The sequence below is a fragment of the Delphinus delphis genome, chromosome 16 (genome assembly GCF_949987515.2).
Source record: "Delphinus delphis chromosome 16, mDelDel1.2, whole genome shotgun sequence".
NCBI lineage: Eukaryota > Metazoa > Chordata > Mammalia > Artiodactyla > Delphinidae > Delphinus > Delphinus delphis.
In genome coordinates, this window is record NC_082698.1 from 58,725,107 (window position 1) to 58,745,531 (window position 20,425).

At 37.2% G+C, this 20,425-nt stretch overlaps 1 protein-coding gene across 2 annotated transcripts in view; it reads right to left on the reverse strand.

Annotated features, from left to right (window-relative positions):
* The window catches only part of VCL (vinculin), a 101,411-nt gene that overhangs the window by 66,067 nt on the left and 14,919 nt on the right, over positions 1–20,425 (reverse strand). For both annotated transcript variants that reach the window (XM_060034757.1, XM_060034758.1), the window contains exon 2: positions 1,953–2,023. In XM_060034757.1, the coding sequence (XP_059890740.1) occupies positions 1,953–2,023 (71 nt within the window). The remainder of the gene's footprint in view (positions 1–1,952; positions 2,024–20,425) is intronic.

Below are 20,425 nucleotides of genomic sequence, written 5' to 3' on the forward strand. Positions count from 1 at the left end.
ATTGAATCTCCCTATACACTATCTCCCCATGCTCTGTACCTTCCAGGGGGTGAGGGGCAAATGGGTACAAGCTAGAGCTGTGTTTTTAATGTACAGTAAATGCAAGTTTAATTACACTATGTTTACCTGACAGCATAGGACTCTTAATATTACCATGCTGATGAAATGGCACATAAATAAAGTAGGCTCATACTGGTTAGAGCTGGAAGAAACCCAGGATGCCACCAAGTCCAAAGAGGGCAAGTTTAAAAAGAGACTCCCACAAAACAGACTCTGCAAAAAACAGATGCTTCTGGTACCTTACTTCCTGACACATGAACATTTTGCAGAATTAACAGAAACAGTTCTGTAGAAGCACCCACTAAAGTAAGTTAGAAATAAGAAGATACCAATATGGGTGAAATTCTCATCTGTTCAATGAAAATAATAGACCATAAGGAGGATAAAAATAAAGGAACACTTTTTGCTTTATTTTAAATTGTGATATATAACATACATACAGAAAATTGCACAAAACATATATATAATATAATGAGTGATTATAAAACAACCACTCATGTAACTGAACAGTTAAATCAAGAAATAGAACATTATTACCACTTTAGAAGCCCCTGCATGCCTCTCCCTGAGTAGAGCCCTCTTCCTTCCTCCCGGAGTACCACTATGCAGACTTCTGTGTTCATTATTTCCTTATTCGTCTTTATCTTTTTACCTTATAAATAGGCATCCCTAAACAACAGTTTATTTGTTTTTGAACTTTAAATAAATGGAACCTACCTACATATCTATATCTCTATCATTCACTTCCCTTAATTATTTTTCAGATTCATTCATTCTTTTTTAATTCATAAAATTAACCATTTTAAAATGAAATATTCTCATTCCTTTTTATTACTGATTAATATTCCAATTGATGACTATACCATGATCATTTTTATCCATTCTACTGTAGATAGACCAGTGGTATCATCATGAACAATGTTGATATCAGTATTTTTGTATACGGATCCTAGTGTACATGGGCATAAGTTTCTTTAGGGAACATACCGGGAGGCAGAGAAATTGCCTATTTTCCACTTTACTAATGCCCAACTCTTTCCCAACGTGGCTGCACCAATTTACATTCCCAGCAGCAGTGTCCCAATTGCTCCACATCCACACCAACAACTGATATTATCAGACTTCTTAATTTAGGAGCTTATAATAGAACAATTTGCAGTTCTCTGATGACTACTGAGATAGAGCACCTTCTCACAGGTTTACTGGCCATTTGGATTTCCTTTTTTGAAGTGCCTATTCAAATTCTTTGCCCTTGTTTTTTAAAACTGAATAGACATCTCTTTCTTATTGATTTGTAGAGGTTCTACTTTTTTTTTTTTGTCTTATGCATCAGGCTTTACTTTTACTTAGGACGTGACTGCCATAAAAAACAAAGTCATTAATCAAAGACAACATAATCAAGAACCTGAGAAGCTTTAACTAATCAAAAGTTAGTATCTCTGCTTACTTTACATAGGATAGGCCAAAATGTCCAGCAATTATTTGTAGGAGTATTAAGTGATATGTAAATATAACTTAAATTTAAAACGCTACTGAAATATGTGACAAAACACTTTTTTTTTTTAAGTTTGTATCCACTGTTATCTCCAAGCAAAGGTATTTAGTACACAATCCAGACTCATGCATGCTAAGGTCAGAATGTTTCTGAATCCTTTCCATTCTGAAAAACGAAATTCAGAAGTCACAGTTTGATTAAAAATTATGTCAAAAATGCCTAACACCAATGAATAAAATCAACAGTAGGAAATTTGACTGCTGAAAAATGAAAAATTAAAATTTCAACTGTAAACAGAGCTTTATATTTAAAAAAAAAAATTGCTCCTACAGTATTTTTCCTTTCCTAACAAGAGGATTATTCTGCTTAGCAATAGAAGAATGTTTTAATTACTTACTTAATAAATGCTGGTGGCATATCTCTCTTCAAAATCTGATCCTCAGTGGTTTGAACAGTCTCTTTTCCAACCTACAGGGAAAAACGATTCACAATTCAAATTTAAATTCTCAGACTTTTAAAACTATTATTTAAACATATTTGAAACACATACATTACACATTATCATTGAAAATGATAGACTTGAAGAAAATTTCTGGATTTTTTGAAATTATCAAGATTGCTCCCACATATGTTTCCATAATACACTTGGATAACAATATAGAGTGCAAACATAATGTATTAACCCTGTTCCAGAGTAATTAATTTGAAGGCATCATTGAGCACAGTGAGAAAAAAAAAATTCATCATTGAGAATATATATGTTTGTGTGTATTTATGTTTAATGACAAACTGCTACGTCTCTGAAAGAGTACATGGAGTACATTAAGTACATGAATCCAGTTAGGTAAGCTAAAAATGTCTATTCAGAAAAAAACTAACATTACTGGAACTGGAAAAATATGTGAAACAATAACTCTGAAACTAGAAACCAAACATATGAAAGTACACAACTTAACTAGTAATCAACATGATGTTTTCCCTAATCATAGAGCATCTTAAAAAGAAATAATATATAATGCTAAATGTTGCAATGGAATAGTTTTACACCCTGCTGGTAGCAATGTAAACTGGTATATTCTCTTTGGAAAATCATTTGCTAGTATGTGTTAACAGACAAAAACGTCCTATCTAGGAATTCCACTTATGAGAATACACCCTATAAGCAATAATACCAAGTGTGGTAATCACAATATTTACAAAAATATTCACTATCATGTTAGTTAAAAAAGCAAAAACATTTTCAAAATAACTTACCAACAATGAGGAACAGTTAAGTAAATTAAGATATATCTTTAGACTTAGTACTACCATTAAAGGGCCATTAAAACAATGGTTATAAAGACTCAGCACTATGGGAAAATGTTTATGACATTATACTTCGTTTAAAAGGAGAAATTAAAAATAATAAATACACTATGATTACAACAAACCCAAAACTCATTATGTACAAGGCAAAATACTGAAAGAATATAAAACAAAATGTGTTTATTAATGCTTGCAAAATTTTGAGTGAATTTGTATCTGTATTTCCTGTTTTCTAATTTTCTGAAATGTGTATATATAATTTTTGTAATTTAAAATGTAACATTAAAATGTTACTCTTGGTTACTTAAGTGTAATTATTTCCTACCTAAAAATTTTATTAATTATCTATCATTTTATATAAATCTTCCCCAAAAGTAATGGCAAAAAATTTTAAAAACATATCAAAATACTGCCACACTAACCGGATTGTGTGCATGTGCACATGTATTTATTATACCACAAATGGTATACATACTCACTTTCTTTAAAATCATTCCTATGTAGGGCTTGGATGTCAATTTTTCTTTAACTATATCATATATTACAAAGCACTCTAAAAGAAGCAAACCTTAATATAAGGAATAGTGAAATTCACCCTTTTATCAATATAAAGCTATTTAGGAATATTAAATCATAAATATAAACCACATTTTAATGCAGAAATCTGTGAAATTTTTAAAACCCAGAATGGAAAGTATCGCAATCCTATTATTTAACCGTTTAACTTTTATTGAGTTTAAAGAAGAAAAACGAGTTTAAAAAATTCCTAAATGCACAGTAAAGCAGCTTAAGCAAATAACACAATAAACTATTCTCAGGGAATACCAGTCAGGCATGAGTTAATAAATACAAGTTTTTTCTCTCAAGTTAATAGCTCAGAAAAAAGCAAGACACATATACCACTGTGTAATAGCCAGTGCTTTTGTAGACAATGGACTGTCTGTATCATAATAAAACCCTTTCAAATCAGCAGCTGGTTCTCTAGAGTTTCTCAGATCAAAACATGACAGAATATTTCCAGATGTATTGTTCACCATAGTTTCTAACAAAAATCAGCCATTCAAAAAGCTGTGGGCCATGACTTCATGAAGGAAAAGATGAAGTGCAGCAACAGTCACTCGTTCATACTAAGCATAAAGGGTCTACAAGGATATTCACACTTAGAGCAACGGCAATTCCTTTTATTTTACACACCACGTGTACATATATAGAGAGAGCCAAAGAGAGACAGGGGTAGAGAGAAAGAGAGAGAGAGTGTGCAAGCCAGGCGAGTGGGGAAGAGTTCCCCTTATATCTCCTTTAGAAAGTATTCAGTTATTCAGTGTTATTAAACATTTATTGAATGCAACTACATGTGCCAGTCACTGTTCCAGGTACTTTAGACAGAACGGGAGTAAAAATAAGTTTCCTTCCCTCATGGAAGTTATATTCCAGTGGGAGTAGACAGAGAGAGAGCACACAAGTAAATAAATAAATAAATAAACAAAATCATTCCAGGTAATAGTATAGATGATGCTATAAAGAGTATGGGGTAGGAGTAGAGGGGGCCTACTTTAAAAAGTGTGGACAGGGCTTCTTCCCTGGTGGCGCAATGGTTAAGAATCCACTTGTCAGTGCAGGGGACACGGGTTTCAGCCCTGGTCCGGGAAGATCCCACATGCCGTGGAGCAACTAAGCCCGTGCGCCACAACTACTGAGCCTGCGCTCTAGAGCCCATGAGCCACAACTACTGAGCCCATGTGCCACAACTACTGAAGCCCGTACGCCTAGAGCCCATGCTCCGCAACAAGAGAAGCCACCACAATGAGAAGCCCACCCACTGCAACAAAGAGTAGCCCCCGCTCGCCACAACTAGAAAAAGCCTGTTGCACAGCAACGAAGACGCAATGTAGCCAAAGATAAAAATAAATTAAATAATTTTTTAAAAAACTCAATAGTGATAAAACAAACAATCCAATTAAAAAAAAAAAAAAAAAACAGTGGACAAAGAAGTAACATTGGAGCTGAGATTCTGAAGCTGAAAAGGAACTACTCATGCAAGAGCTGAGAAAGAACAATCAAGAGGGAGAAGCAAGAAAAAGGCCCAAAGGCAGGAAAGTTTGGGTGTACTAAAAGAGCCTTAAGGAGGCCAGAGTGGCTGAAGCTCAGTGAGGGGGGTAGGTGTGGTGATGAGGTTGGGTAAGAAGGCAATGGTCATATCACAAAAGAGCCTTTTAGGCCAAGTTAAGGTGTTTGGAATCTTTCCTAAGTACAACAGGAAGCAGGAGTGCTAAACAAGAGACTGACATGATGTTTTTTTTTTTAAAGGACATTTTGCCTGTTAAAAGGAGAAGTGATCTTAGCAAGCAAGGAGAAGCAGAGTGACCAGTTAGGAAGCTACTGTAGTTGTCCAGGGCAATGATGGTAGTGACTTAAAATAAGACACAAAAGTGGACATGGAGAATTAGTTCTTTTGGAGGAAGAGCTAATGGGACTTGCTCTTGAAATGGGTGAAGTAGGGGTTGGGGAGTGGACTGACAGAAAGAAAAATTTAAAATAACACGTAGGTCAATTAAGTAAAATGTCTTCAAAAGCAGCAATGCTAAAAGGCTGATGTATAGCAAAGATTTAACATGAAAGGATAAAACAATCATGAGTAAACCAGGCAAAACCACTGAAACAGTTTTTCAATAGCAACTATTCTGACCCCAGTAGAGGTAATTACTAAAGAATGAATTCTATTTAACTATTTTAGGTCTCTTTGGTAAAGGTAGGGGGTTGGTGAGGAAACAGAAATAGACAATAAAAACATACTCAAGGGCTACTTTTTTTTTTTTTTTTTTTCGGTACGCGGGCCTCTCACTGTTGTGGCCTCTCCCGTTGCAGAGCACAGCCTCCAGATGCGCAGGCTCAGCGGCCATGGCTCATGGGCCCAGCTGCTCCGCGGCATGTGGGATCTTCCCGGACCGGGGCACGAACACGTGTCCCCTGCATCGGCAGGCGGACTCTCAACCACTGCGCCACCAGGGAAGCCCAAGGGCTACTTATTTTAAAACTATTTTTAAGTATTTAAGTGATGTGAACTAAATCTGATTTATTATTCTAAGCTGCATTCATAACTGCAGTGATAGTATCCACAGTCACTTTGATCTTCAATACACTCAGCCTATAATTAGGTTACACACAATGAATGGTCCTGTTTTTAAGGCATAACACATAAAACGTGACTATGTAGAATGAATGCCATTTTTACTCGGAGAATTGATTTTGGGCAATGCTGTCCAACAGAACTTTCTGTTATGATGGAAATGTTCTATTTAATTTGTGCTATCCAGTACAGTAGCCATTAGCCACTTGTGGCTACTAAGCACTTGAAATATGGCTAGTGCAACTGAAGAACTGAATTATTACTTTTATTTAATTTTAATCTTTTTTATTAACACTATTTTTTAAACAGCCATTTTAGGTTTACAGCAAAATTGAGAAGATACAGAGATTTCCCCATATACTCCCTGCCCCCATACCAATAGCCTCCCCCATTATCAATGCCCCCCACCAGAGTGGTACATTTGTTACAACTGATGAACCTACCATTGACACATCATAATCACCCCCAAATTCATAGTTTACATTACATTCCACTCTTGGTGTTGCACATTCTATGGGTTTGGACACATGTATGACAGGTATCCATGATCATGGTATGACACAGGGTTTTGCCCTAAAAATCCTGTGCTGTGCCTATTCATCCCTCCATCCCAAACCTCTGAAAACCACTGATCTTTTTACTGTCTCCATAGTTTTGCCTTTTCCTGAACGTCATATAGTTAGAATCATACAGTATATAGCCTTTTCAGGTTGTCTTCTTTCATTTAATTTGAATTTAAATTCCACACGTGCTACAATACTGGACAGCTGAGGTCTATGGGACTTGCACTGTCTCCTAAAACTGGTCTTCCTGCCTCCAAACTCCTTCTTCTAATTCACTCTTCACATGGCTGCTAGATTAACCTTGATTTTTACCTTTGCTACGTGGTGTCTTCAGAGAAGAAGGGAGCTGGGCCTAGAGAGACAGCAGTTGCCACATGGAGGAGAGAGGGATCAGACAGCCCAAGCACAAAGAAGAGCACAGACCAAGCCTCAAATGTGTTTGAGCACACGGTTGACTAGACAAAAAAAACAGGCTGGTGTGCCTTCAGCAAAGGAAATGAGGCTAGAAAGGAAAGCTGGAGTCAGCCTGGGAAGGGCTTTGTGTGCCAAGGGAAGGCAGAGAGGATTATGTAACTTAACCTGCCCATTTATTCAAAGGCTGTCATCCTTTGTTCTAGATCTAGATCTTTTCAATTCAGTTCTATCGCTGTATCAAGTATCAAGTCAAGAACTTCCAAAGAAGCCAGTTTCTAAGGATATGCAGGACCAGAAAGGCATCTTCTATGTGTAAACAGCTGGCAAAACCTATTGAGGAGAGCTGGACCAGGAGATGACAGGAAATGCGCTTTCCTTTGCTCTCCCCACACTATCAAAACAAAAAGTTTCTACAGCAGCCATCTTTTCCAAATAAAAAGAGTAGAGCAATTCAGAAAGGGATTCACAAAATGCTCTTTGTTAACTAGCAGGAATCTTCACGGCTTGTGGAAAAACATTATTCCTGGAGGTCAACCTTAGTATGGGGAAGCATATGATTTCCTAGTACAGGCCACAACTTTGCAAACAAGTGGGAAGTGATCAACTTGACAAATGCTTCTCGAACCTGTGCATTACCAGGTCATCAAAATTCCTGGCTAGTTAAGCCAAATGTTTTTGCTACCTACATGTTAAGAGCACATGTATGGGAATTTGGTGACTTGATTTCTAGTTCCAGCTTAGCTAATAAACGGCTATGTAACCTCAAATAAATCATTTGATTACTCAATTATTTCTTCTATACTACATGATCTCATTGGGGGTCTTCTTACTCATCTACTGTGTGTTGGCCAAACTCCCTTTTAGCTCTCTGATGAAGAAAACTTACTTTTAAATTTATATTTTCTACCTTAAGTCCTCATTTTCTACCTCAAATTCTTTTGCAGAACAAGGTATAAAATGATTAATAAATACAAAATTTAAAAGCTCTCACTTCCTACACATTTTATCTGTATGTTTTATGAGTATGAGATTAAACTAAAGTTGATGCCTGATTTTTTTAACCTTAAAATAAGTCTTATTCCCTCTGGAAAAAAAGACCTATATGTTAAAGGGCTTAAAAAAAAAAAAAACGCAGAGAAAAGAATGACAAATAGGTCTTAGTTATAGTCTTAAGTTCTCAGCAGCTTTTCCAGGTCAGCATTTAACAACAACCCTTTCAAAGTAATCTAACTTTACAGTAAATACATTTTATTGCTTCCAAACTTTATTCCATTGCTGAAACTCAGATTTGTTGGTTCTATTCACTGCTAAAATTATATCTTTTATTTTCTTCTTCAGAGAATTGCTTCTAACTCCTGAGGCCCAATTCCATTCAATTCAATAAACAGGCAGTAAGTGCCAACTATGTGTCCGCTAGGTGGTGGGAAGAGAATGAGAGAAGAAATAAAGCATCCTTAGACATACAACTGAAATAATGGTAGTGAATGAGTAAAAGGCCTGGGGGCATTTTTAGGGGGCTTTGCAGGAAGATGTTTCTTTTGAAGAGCTCTTACTTTGTTCCGTAGTTAATTTAAGTATCTTTTGTTCACTACATGACTTTAGTTCAAAATTCTATGTGAGAGGCCTTTTGTCTTCTGCTGTTGTTATTACTCCTTTTATCACAATCTACTCGATTTGGTTCAGTAATTCAGTAGAGAGACTTGGTTTCTTTCCAGCAAAAAAAAAAAAAGCTTGGCTGGTTCAAGTCACTACCCAGACTAAAAAATATGTTAATGTAGGTGTCTCCCTTAGCTAGACTAGGTATAAGAAAACAAGAAGACAAAACACAGTAGGGAGGACTTGTCTTAGCGATTTGTACAGTATAAGTGGTAACTATAGAGCATTATGTTAAAAAGGTGGCAGGGAGATGGTAATCAACAGAAGTTGCTAATGTATTTAGACAAGAAGATACAAATGATGAAAATGTAAGCCTAACTTAAAATTACAGTAGGCCAAGCCAAGCTATGAGATCAACTGACTGACCAACTGATTATGACCAGACAAGGGAGTGTGCATCCATCTGTCTATTAGTTTGGCTCAAATCAGTGTTTCTTACGGCATAAGTATCAATCTATTATACTGAACAGCCATTCTGATAGGCAGCTGTGTCCAGTACCACATGTGGGTCATACAAGGAAAATAATAATGTATGTGACCCAACATCAGCAACACTTTTGGTTGTTTTCCTGCAGTGCTTGGTGATGGACTTGTGATCTATCCACCCCCTCACTGGTACCTTTTGTATCATTCACAGAGGGCACACCAGAGCCAAGTGTTTAAAAAAGCCATATATACCAGAAAAACCAGGACTCTCTAAGCTACTCTGATTTCCAACTCACTCATTCATTTAATCAAGCACTTATTGAGAACTTCCCATGTGGTAGGCACTATGTACAACACTGTGTGTGATGGGAATACAAAAAATAAGTGAGACTCAGGCCTCGCCCTTCACAGACAGGACAAATGCTTAAACAAATCATTGTAACACAGGGTAATGCTCTAACAAGAGTTATATCCAAGTTTCACAGAGGAAAAGAAACTCTAGGAAGGCTGATAAGAGTTCTCCAGGAATAATGGGACTTGGGGAAAAAACGAGAGGTTTCCAATAGTGGAGAAGCATATGTGAAAGTATGGCCAGTTCAGGGAACACAGACCCACCTGGCTGGAACACAGGGTATTGGGTGGAGAAGAGGTATAGAGAATAGGAAGTTGAAGAAGCAGAAAGATGCCACATCAGGGAGGGCCCTGTGTGCAGCGTGCTTAGACTTTACTCTCTAAGCAGTGGGAAATTATTTCATGGTTCTAAGCAAAAGACATTCTTAGGTTTACATTTCAACAAGATAAACTCAGCAGCAAGAATGGAACAGAGGGAAGAAAACTAGGAATACAAGTTCACTTGTTAGTTCATTTATTCAATCAAATATTTATATAACACACCAGTGCTAAGTATTAAGACAGTGATGAAAAAAATACACATGGCCCCTGACTTCGTGGAGCTTAGAGTCTTAGTGAAAGATGAACTAAAGCAGCAGCAGTATGGATGGATATGAGGGTAGATGTAAGAAATCCATCTACATGACACTCAGTCCACATAGAGGGTAATGGAGACACCCAGACTCCTGATGCAAGTGACTTGGTAATACATGCAATGGAGAAAGAAAGCCAGCTCTGAGAAAGAAACTAATCAGAAGGTATGGGATGTTCAGATGGAGATAAGGAAATGTTAGAGGAGGAATCATAGAGACGGTTCCTCCGTTTACTTGCCTGGGCTGAAGAATAGATTGCGGCTGGTGGAAGAACCAGCGGATGAAAAGAGCCGAGAAGGGAATGTCTGAGAGCGGGGTAGGGGGAATGGTAGAACTGTGTGTCATGAAAGCCAAAGGAATACAGTTTCAAGAAAGTGAAAAACAGTGTCAACTGCTAGAGAGAGGTTAATGGTTTCTAGTATATTCACAGAGTTATACAACCATCACCACAATCAATTTTTGAACTCTTTCATCACCCCAAAAAGAAACTCATTAGCAGCCACCCCCTTCATTTATCCCCAGCCTTTCCCCACCTCCATCCAGCCTTATGCAACCACTAATCTACTTTGTCTCTATAGATTTGTCTATTCTAGATATTTGATGTAAATGAAATCATACAATATGTGGTCTTTAATGAATGGTTTCTTTCATGTTGTAGCATGCATCAGTACTTCATTGCCTTTTATTGCCAAATAATATGCCATTGTATGGTTATGCCACATTTTGTTTATCATTCATCAGCTGATGGACATCTGGATTATTTCCACTTTTTAGCTATTTTGAATAATGCTACTATGAACATTAGTGTAAATGTTGTTGTGTAGACATATGTTTTCATTTCTCTTGAGCATATACCTAGATGTAGAATTGCTAGATCATATGGTAACTCTATGTTTAACCACTTGACAAATAGCTACACTGTTTTCCAAAGAGGCTGTACCATTTAACATTCCCACAGGCAATGTACGAGGGTTCAAATTTCTCCACATCCTTGGCAATACTTGTTTTTATCTGCCTTTCTTATTACTATAACGATTCTAGTGCAGTGGTGTCTCACTGTGGTTTTGATTTGCATGTTCCTAATGGCTAATCATGTTGAATATCTTTATATGCGCTTATTGACTATATGTATATCCTCTTTGGAAAAATGTCTATTTAAACTCTTAACTCAGGGGAATTCCCTGGCGGTCCAGTGGTTAGGACTCTGCGCTTTCACTGCCAAGGGAGGGGAACTAAGATCCCACAAGCCAAGCGGTGCAGCCAATAAATAAATAAACCATTTACTCATATTTTAATTAAGTGATGTGTCTTTTGCAAATACTTTCTCCAAGTCTGTGAGTTGTCTTTTTGTTTTCTTGATAGTGCCTTTTGCAACACAAAAGTTTTTAATTTTGATGAAGTTCAATTTATCTATTTTTTTCTTTTGTTGCTTGTGCTTTTGATACAGTATCTTAGGTTTTGCCTAACCAAGGTCACGAAGATTTATTCCTTTGTTTTTTAAAAATTCTATAATTTTAGCTCTTACATTTAGGTCCATGATCTATTTGGTGTTAATTTTTGTGTATGGTGTAAGGAAAGGGCTATTATTTTGTTTAAATAGGAGAAAATTAAGCATGTTGATAGGGTGAAAGAAGAGAGGCAGGAAACAAGACCCTGATTATGAAGCAAGGTCTCTGAAGAGGCAGGGGTAGAATGTGAAGAGTAGGTAGAGATCAGTCTTTACCAGAAAGAAAGCCACCTCTTCCTCAAGAGACAAAGGGGGTAGTGGGAGAAATAAGTGGAGATACGGAGATAACTGTAACTGTAGAGTCTATGGGCTATATGCTCTTCTTAGGAATTTACAAGGCATATTAGTATATTTAAGGATCTAAGATAACCTTCAGACAAGAAATCAGTTTAATTTTGTTTAATCCATTATTTTCCAAATTCATTTGACCAAGAATTGTTTCTTTTCTAACACCTACTAACCTATGGCGGAATTAGAATTTGTAGGATATACTTAGGGAAATGGTGATCTAGGCCAGGAAAGCCACTCTTAGAAAATCCTTATCCAGCTCCTCTCTAAATATTTTCTAAAAGTACTCCTCTTGTGAGAACTATGAGAAAGACTGAGAAGTATTTATGTCAGGAATGACAAAATGGGAGTGTATGGGTCAAGTGCAACCCACAGACCTATTTTGTTTGACCTGCTCAGTGTTCTTTTTAAATGGGAAATTTCACATTGAAAGAAATAGAGATTTCCAGATTTTATTGACTATCAGGAAGATCTGGTAACACTAGGCCCTGTTTCCATTTGGCAACAATAAGATGAAGATAGCAGTTTTCTTCAATCAGGGCCTGCATTTTTCAATTTACCACAGTCCCTACCACTCCCTGGTGCCCTATAACCCACCTGATTCACTCATTACCTATTTGACCCTGCAGGTATTTGAGTTTGTGCCACCTGATTTAGCAAAAAGATTCCGTTCTTAATTAGCACAGTACAGGAGGCAAGCTCTGCAATATCATGAGTGTCATGTAAAATTTTACTTATGCCTCAGCTATTTCACTAATAATGAAACATCCCACTCTCTCCCCAATATATAGCCACATCAAAAAAAAAAAAGACTGGAAGGAATTACAACATGGAGACTAGACCTTCAGATGATTTTTATTTTCTTCTTAATCCTTCTCCAACTTTCCAGATTTTTTAAAAACTGAGTATGCAATGCCTTCATAATCAGAAAAATATGTGCTAAATTTCTAAAATGTACTAACAACATTCTTGGTACACAACAATCTATAAAGTGAGACACCACCAGTGCCTAAAAGCTTCAAATTTTGACCAACTGCCAAAAACTTAAATGTGCATCAATAAGAACACAATCAAATGGGTTAAAGAGCAGGTGAACTACATGGTTGGCAAGTTCTAATGTCAAGCAAGCTCATTTGATGCAACATACTTTCCTTACAACTAGTGTTAAGCTGCCTTGGCAGCAGCTGCTTATTCTAACACAACAGGAGATTGAGTGTATCAATGAAGGCTAGATTAATGTTAGCAGAGAAGCCCTGCTCACCAGATCCCTATTTATGAAGATACTGTGGGCAGGCTTCCAATTTGCAAATACTTTATTCTCTCTCTCAACTCAGGATTCTTCTGTAGACACAACCACAAACACTTGTGCTCTGGGTGGCCACCAATTTAACAAGCAAGCAAATCATCAGCACAGGAAACTTCTCCCCATCACCCACTTTCTCCCACAATCAACTCAGAAAGATCTTCCATTCTTATTTTCATTATTTCTTCAACATACCTATAAACTAATCCTCTATGGCTCTATTAAGGTGACTAGCTGGGCTCCCAAAGGCCATTAAACAAAAATCATGGATTAAAAACTTAAAAAAAGAAAGCTAAATATTGCTAAGAGAAATTAGGTCAACTCTACCATCTGTCCTGTCTCATACATGATTATAAGGAAACAATGCATATGAATGTGTTTGTACACTATTAAGGTGTTATCAAATGCAGGATGTCTCTGTGCTATATAAATGTTTAGTCCCTTAAGTATCCCAGAGGTCCCATCAGCATCAAGAGTCTGTTATCTTCCTCACTGCCCTCTAACCAAATCTGCTTTTCTCAAACATTCCACAGAACTTAAAATACACTCTTATTTTTCTTGTTTTTCTACTTTAATGGCTAGACGCACTTTCTTTTAGCAAATGCATTTTTTTCTTAACAGATTTAGTTCACAAATGTGAAGGATTTCTATTACATTGCAGCTTTTGCAGATAAGCCTGGGTATATAACATATCGTTTGTTATACACACTGTCCCTATGGAAAAATAACTCCAAACTAATTTGTCAATGAATTTTGAAACATCACCCATTTTTATGTTTGGAAAACTGAGACGGAGGGCCCATCCTGGAAGGTAACATAGAGTGGTGGGAAAAGAACTGGGGCTTTGGAATGAATCTTACCTTGCTCTGTTATTACTAGTTCTGTGTCCTGGGGCAAGCAACAATCTCTTTAAGCCTCAGTCTCCTTATCAGTAAAATGGAAAAAGTAAAATGTCTCTCATGGCTAAGGGATATAGTAATACACATGTAAATCACCTAATACATACGCATCTTCCACGGCCTGAAAGATAACAGTGCTAAATAAACATTAGTCGTGTTTTCTTTCCCTCTGCCATTGCGGTACTCATTTGTGACTTCCATTTTATCCTTAAAAAGAAAAAAAAAATTTTTTTAATTGGGCACATGCTATAAGTCAGGAGCCCCCTTATTACCTCATTAAATCCTTTTAACAACTCTATGAGGGAGGTACCACTACTATCTCATTTTACAGATGAAGAACAGAGGCACAGAGAGGTTAATTGATTTGCCTAAAATCACTCAGATAGTGGTGTTGACTTCAGCATATCCATGCTCTAATCCTAAGCCATTATACTGTTTTTCAAAAACGAGGAAAACAAATTTAATGATGGCTAAAGTTTTCTGCTGTAATACTGCATGATTTTACAATTCTTTGGAACTTTCAGATGGCAAGAAGGATAAGAAAACTTCAAGCTCACAACCAGGCAAATATAAAAACTTCAAGCTCACAATGGGCAAATATAAACCATCAAGATGCAGTTTAAACTACTGATGTCCAATTGTTTGATTTTCCTTCCCAGAAGCTGGAAGGTTTCCACAACAACATGGGTCAGGCTCACTAGGGGTTCAGCTGCTTAAGCTCCTTAACTGTTATTTGCTTAGAGATGATCAACTGAGTCAACCTGGCTGCAGTTAGCTTTCAAAATTGAACCAGGACTAACAATGCAACCTTTTTTTTTTTAATAGGTGTGGTCAAAACTTGAAATAGTAACCCAATGGCAAAAGTAAGTATTGTTACTACTGTTGGGAACCATCCTGCTTGTTAATTGGAGATTATTCAGAGTCACTTTTTCAGTATAGTAATTGAATTTGGCTCGAGGCTATAATAGACACTCTGACCCATTAAATTAGGGTCATAAGTAAAATTACTCCATTTCTTAGCCCAAGCTACAAACACACTTCTTACAAGCAGCCAGAACTGGAAATTCAATATTTTGTAATATCAATGTGTCAAATGGTTAAGGCTGCCAATTATAATGCTCATAGGAAAAACTCCTGTTTTACGGTACCTAGAAAATCCCCAAAGTTTTACCTTTAGGCTTTTCTTCTTAATGTTTTTACTTTTTCTTCTCAACAACTACAAATATAATTTAGTGTGACTACATATGCGCTGAACACAGACTTAATTCTAAACATGCTGAAAAGTGAAATAAGAGAACAGCTACAGCACATCCAGACCAAACTGGCTAAGATGTACAGACAGAAAAAAGCTATCAACCATCCCCAGCAATACTAGTCATGTTTGTGCCTTTTGCAGATTGCATTTCATCACCATTCTTCTATAACATTAACAAATTAGACATACCCTCTGTCTAACCAACAGAAAGACTTTTACAGGAATATTAAAGTTGATTTCCTTTTGTTTCACTTGCTTCCTAATACAAACTATCAATGATGCAGCCTAGATGTTCAACAGTTGCCACAGACAACTAAACCTTTAGTAAGTTCTGGCTCTACCATCTTAGATAACTTATTCCCAGTTGGGCAAAAGGAAGAAATAGAATTAGAACTGAGAGAATTACAGCATAATAAGAGTCCATCATCATTTTTTTAATTTGGGGGGGTGGCTTTGTTTTGTTGTTGTTATTGTTTTAAGGAAAGTAAAGACAATGGTGGCAATGCACCTAAACACTAAATTACATTCCTTTTATCTTCAGTTCTTACTAAATATCAAGTTCACTCCTAATGGTTCATCACAGAACAATACAAGTCTATATTTAGTTCATAGATGGAAACCATCCCAAACTGAGAGTTTATATGGAAGTTATAACAGCAGAGAATCCCTGGAGATTGACAGAGAATGTGGAAGGATTTCATTGTTGAATTTGTGCGAATTCCTACCTTAGCAGGTAGTTTCTATAAGCCTAGCAATCAACAAATATACTAAAGGCTTAAATAATCATCACAAAATTAGGTAATCCTCCTTAGGACAAATCCAAGTTCTCTCTCCAGGGTGTATATACTTCATCAATTGCTAGGTGGACATGGTGTAAGTAAACTCCCTACGAATTCTTCTATATAGCTGATCCCATCAAAAAATATTACTCAGTGGTGTTATAGTCTTTCTCTTTCTTTTTTAATAGAAGATAAGTAAACCAGAGATCTTGAAGGTGTCTCTGGTATCCTTACATTTTTAGATTGGTTCATTCTTTAAATTATGTCCTAAGAATTCTGTGTGTAAGGCAATGTGCAGGTGATACTTCCTCAGGTGACATAAAGATGCACAGTTGGGAAGTTTATGGCCTGGAATAGCATCAGAACTACATAAATGACTCTGGTGAGTGCTAATGGGGAGATAGAACTTAGCACTACGGGGGGCATGTGGACAGAGAGCTCAAACAGTTGCTGAGATAAGGGCAGTTTTCAGTATTTGAGCTGAGCCTTAAGGCATAGATAAAATTTCTGGAGGGAAGAAGGCATCTTAGATGGAAGGAAATGCAGCATGTACATAGAGGCAGAGATGAGACAACCTGGAGTTTGTTCGTGAAAGAGCCAGCAGTCCTACTGGGCTAGTACAGGCTTCATGGGAAGGGCAATATGGTGGAGTAGGACCAGCAATGAATTCTGATTTTGGCTTTTCCACTGCCGAAGGTACCTGCCTTAGACATACTGTTGATTACATCTGAGAATACATTTTCTCATTTTTAAAACGAGAGAGTTGGATCAGAAGATCTCTGAGATCTTATTTCCAACTTTATAACTCTATGACTCTAGGTTGAGGGTTGGCAATTTTTTCCATAAAGGGCCAGAGAGTAAATATTTTGGGCTTTGTGGGTCATATGGTCTCTGCCACAACTTCTCAACACTACTGTAGTGTGAAAGTCACAGAAAATATGTAAATGAATGGGCATGGCTGTGTTCCAATACAGCTTTATTTATGGATATTAAAAATTTAATTTTATATAATTTCATGTGCAGCAAAACATTATTCTTCTCTTGACTTTTTTCAAATACTTGAAAATGTAAACACTATTCTTAGCTCCTGGGCAGTACAAAATTTGGCCCACAGGCTATAGGCTGGTTTCTCCACTCCACAGAGAAATAAGAACAGAAAGGGCTAGCGTGTGATAGCCCTCAAGAGCTAGAATAAGATCGACGATATTGTACTATAATTATACAATGTGATAAATATCACAACAGCAATCATATTGCAATACATAAATGTATCAAAGAAATATTGTATACCTTGAATTTTAACAATATTATAGCAAGATTCAATTTTTAAAAAGAGCTAGAAAAAGGAATTTAATTTAGAAAACAATGGGAGGAGGTGCCAATTTCTGGGAAGAAAATGTTGAGATCAGAGTTGTATTAGCAGCTTTACGTGGCAATAATGGATGGGAATGAGAGATTAGTAGATAACTATCAAGAACTGAAAATATTAAAGCCTAATCTAGGCTGGTAGCTTTGAGAAAGGAGAAAAAAAAAAGATATGGAAGAATCAACAAAATACTACTTGAAAAAAAGATGAGGAAAAAGTTTATTTCACGAACGTAATAAAAGAGGTCAATTTCCAGACAAGAAGGGGGGAAAATACGATTTTTTTTTTTTTGCAGTACGCGGGCCTTTCACTGTTGTGGCCTCTCCCGTTGGGAGCACAGTCTCCGGACACGCAGGCTCAGCGGCCATGGCTCACGGGCCCAGCCGCTCCGCGGCATGTGGGATCTTCCCGGACCGAGGCACGAACCCGTGTACCCTGCGTCTGCAGGCGGACTCTCAACCACTGCGCCACCAGGGAAGCCCGAAAAGATGATTTTTGCATTGCCATTCCTCAGCCTTCAGTAGAGTATATGACTGCAGCAGACTGAGGAATTTGCCTTTTTGTGGAAGCTTTCAAACAAACAGCCTACGTTGGAATTTCCAATTCCAAGATAAGAGTTCTTGAGTATACATCAGGTAAAATGTAGCCTTCATGTTTTGGTTTTAGAGATGCAATAGAGATGGCAGTTTTAGAGATGGTGTTTATTTATTTATGGCTCCTTTTACTCCAGAGAATTTTCAGCAGCCTTCACAAATTAGGAAAGAGTATTCATCCAGTGTACCTAGATATATCATTGCTTTGAGAATTTTAAAATCACCCTGCTGACTGTGACTCAGAATTTATATCTATCTTTCCTTGTTCTGACAGAGGAAAAAATTGCACTGCTGCAAATACAACCAATTCAACATTCACGTATCTATCAAGTGTGAGTAATCCAACTCGATGGAAGTACTACATGCTTTCTAGAACTCAAATTTGGAAGCTGAGTGGGGCTGGAGGAAGAAGGGGTGCAAACAGACATGCACATAGTAGCTCTAACTCATGGTAGAGTTTGATAGGAAACATAGTCAAGCCTCATGGAAACACAGCAAAAGAAGACATTAATTTCAACTAAGCAGCCTGGACAGAGCTTCATAGAGAAAGTGACATCAACACTAGGCCCATTTTAACATGAGAGGAAGAATAATTCCAGGCAGTGAGAATAGTGCAAATAATAACAATAAAAAGACGTGGGAAAACACTGGACTTATTTTTTTACCTCAAAAGTGGTACATGTTTATTGTTAGGAGACAAACATGAATTATGGTAAGAAAAACAAAAAATTTTAACCTGAAACCCCACCACTCAATCCCACCACATTTTAGTATATGCTCTTTCACATATAAAATAATACAAAATGGGATCATTCTAAACATATCCGCCTCCTGTTTTTTGCATAACATCAGCATGGATATCTTTCCATGCCAGCTCAGAATATACATTGGAACGATTAAAAACCACTGGCATACCTGAGTTCAAGGGTAAGTATAGCCCTTCCCTTACAGACTTTCCTTTGAGCTCCCAATTTCAATTTGATCTTTTCTTTGTCTTTTTCCAAGATTTTTCTTGCATCCACATGAGAACAAAAAGGTATGGGTATAACTTGTGTCAATAAAATCGTTGTTGACTTCTTTTAAATTTGATAAGGACTCTAGGTTTTCTGTCCTGCATTTCAAAGTGATCTCATTTGTATAATTAAAATACTTAAGCTCTGGTCCTGCCACTTACCAGCTCAAGGCTCTATGAGCCTTAGTTACCCCACCTGTAAAATGGGAGTAATAACCACATAGTATAAATAAAATAATTGAGGATAAATAAAATAATTTGTTTTACTGATGTATTTTTGACATTGAGAATACTATGAATCCAAATGTAAATTAAGTAATAAAGAGGCTGTCTCTAGAATTTGGCCCCTCTTTATCTGCCTTCTTCCCACTGCTTGAGGCAACCTTTACCATCTTAGATGGATAGTTCTCCAGCTCCTGTGTCTCACTTGCCAATCTATCTCCTCGCCACTACCAGGGATATCTTACCAAAACCCAAAGCTATCCACGTTATACCTCAGCTTAAAATCCCTCCATTGCCTGACATCCAGTGCTTAGAATGTTCCCCTTCTAGAAATTATCTTATAAATGTATTTGCACATGCATAAAATGACATATCTATGTCATTCATTGCCACACTGTCTGAATTAATAAAAGATCATAAGTAACGTAAGGTCCTTCCACAAGGGTCTAGTTAAATAAATTGTTACAACCACCAATGGATTATATTATGTAACTATCAAAAGAAGAGAAAGCTTGTATATAATAAGCTACATGGATATATTGTAATACAGCACAGGGAATATAGCCAATATTTTATAATAACTATAAATGGACTCTAACCTTTAAAAATTGTGAATCACTCTATTGTACACCTATAACATAATATTGTACGTCAACTATACTTCAATTTTTAAAAAAAGAAGATGGGACTTCCCTGGTGGTCCAGTGGTTAGAACTCTGCACTTCCACTGCAGGGGACGCAGGTTTGATCCCTGGTCAGGGAACTAAGATCCCACATGCCATGCAGCACAGCCAAAAATTTTTTTTGCGGTACGCAGGCGTCTCACTGTTGTGGCTTCTCCCGTTGCGGAGCACAGGCTCCGGATGTACAGGCTCAGTGGCCATGGCTCACGGGCCCAGCCACTCCGCGGCATGTGGGATCCTCCCGGACCGGGGCACGAACCCGCGTCCCCTGCATCAGCAGACGGACTGTCAACCACTGCGCCACCAGGGAAGCCCTATTCCTCTTTTATACAAAAGATGACCTGTTATACTGTCGTGTTCCTTGATTTTTTTTCCCTTAACATATTTGGGAGAACATTTCTTATCAGTTTGTATAGAGCTTTCTCTTCTTTTTTATTTTATTTTTATTTATTTTTAATTTTTGGCTGTGCTGCATGGCATGTGGGATCT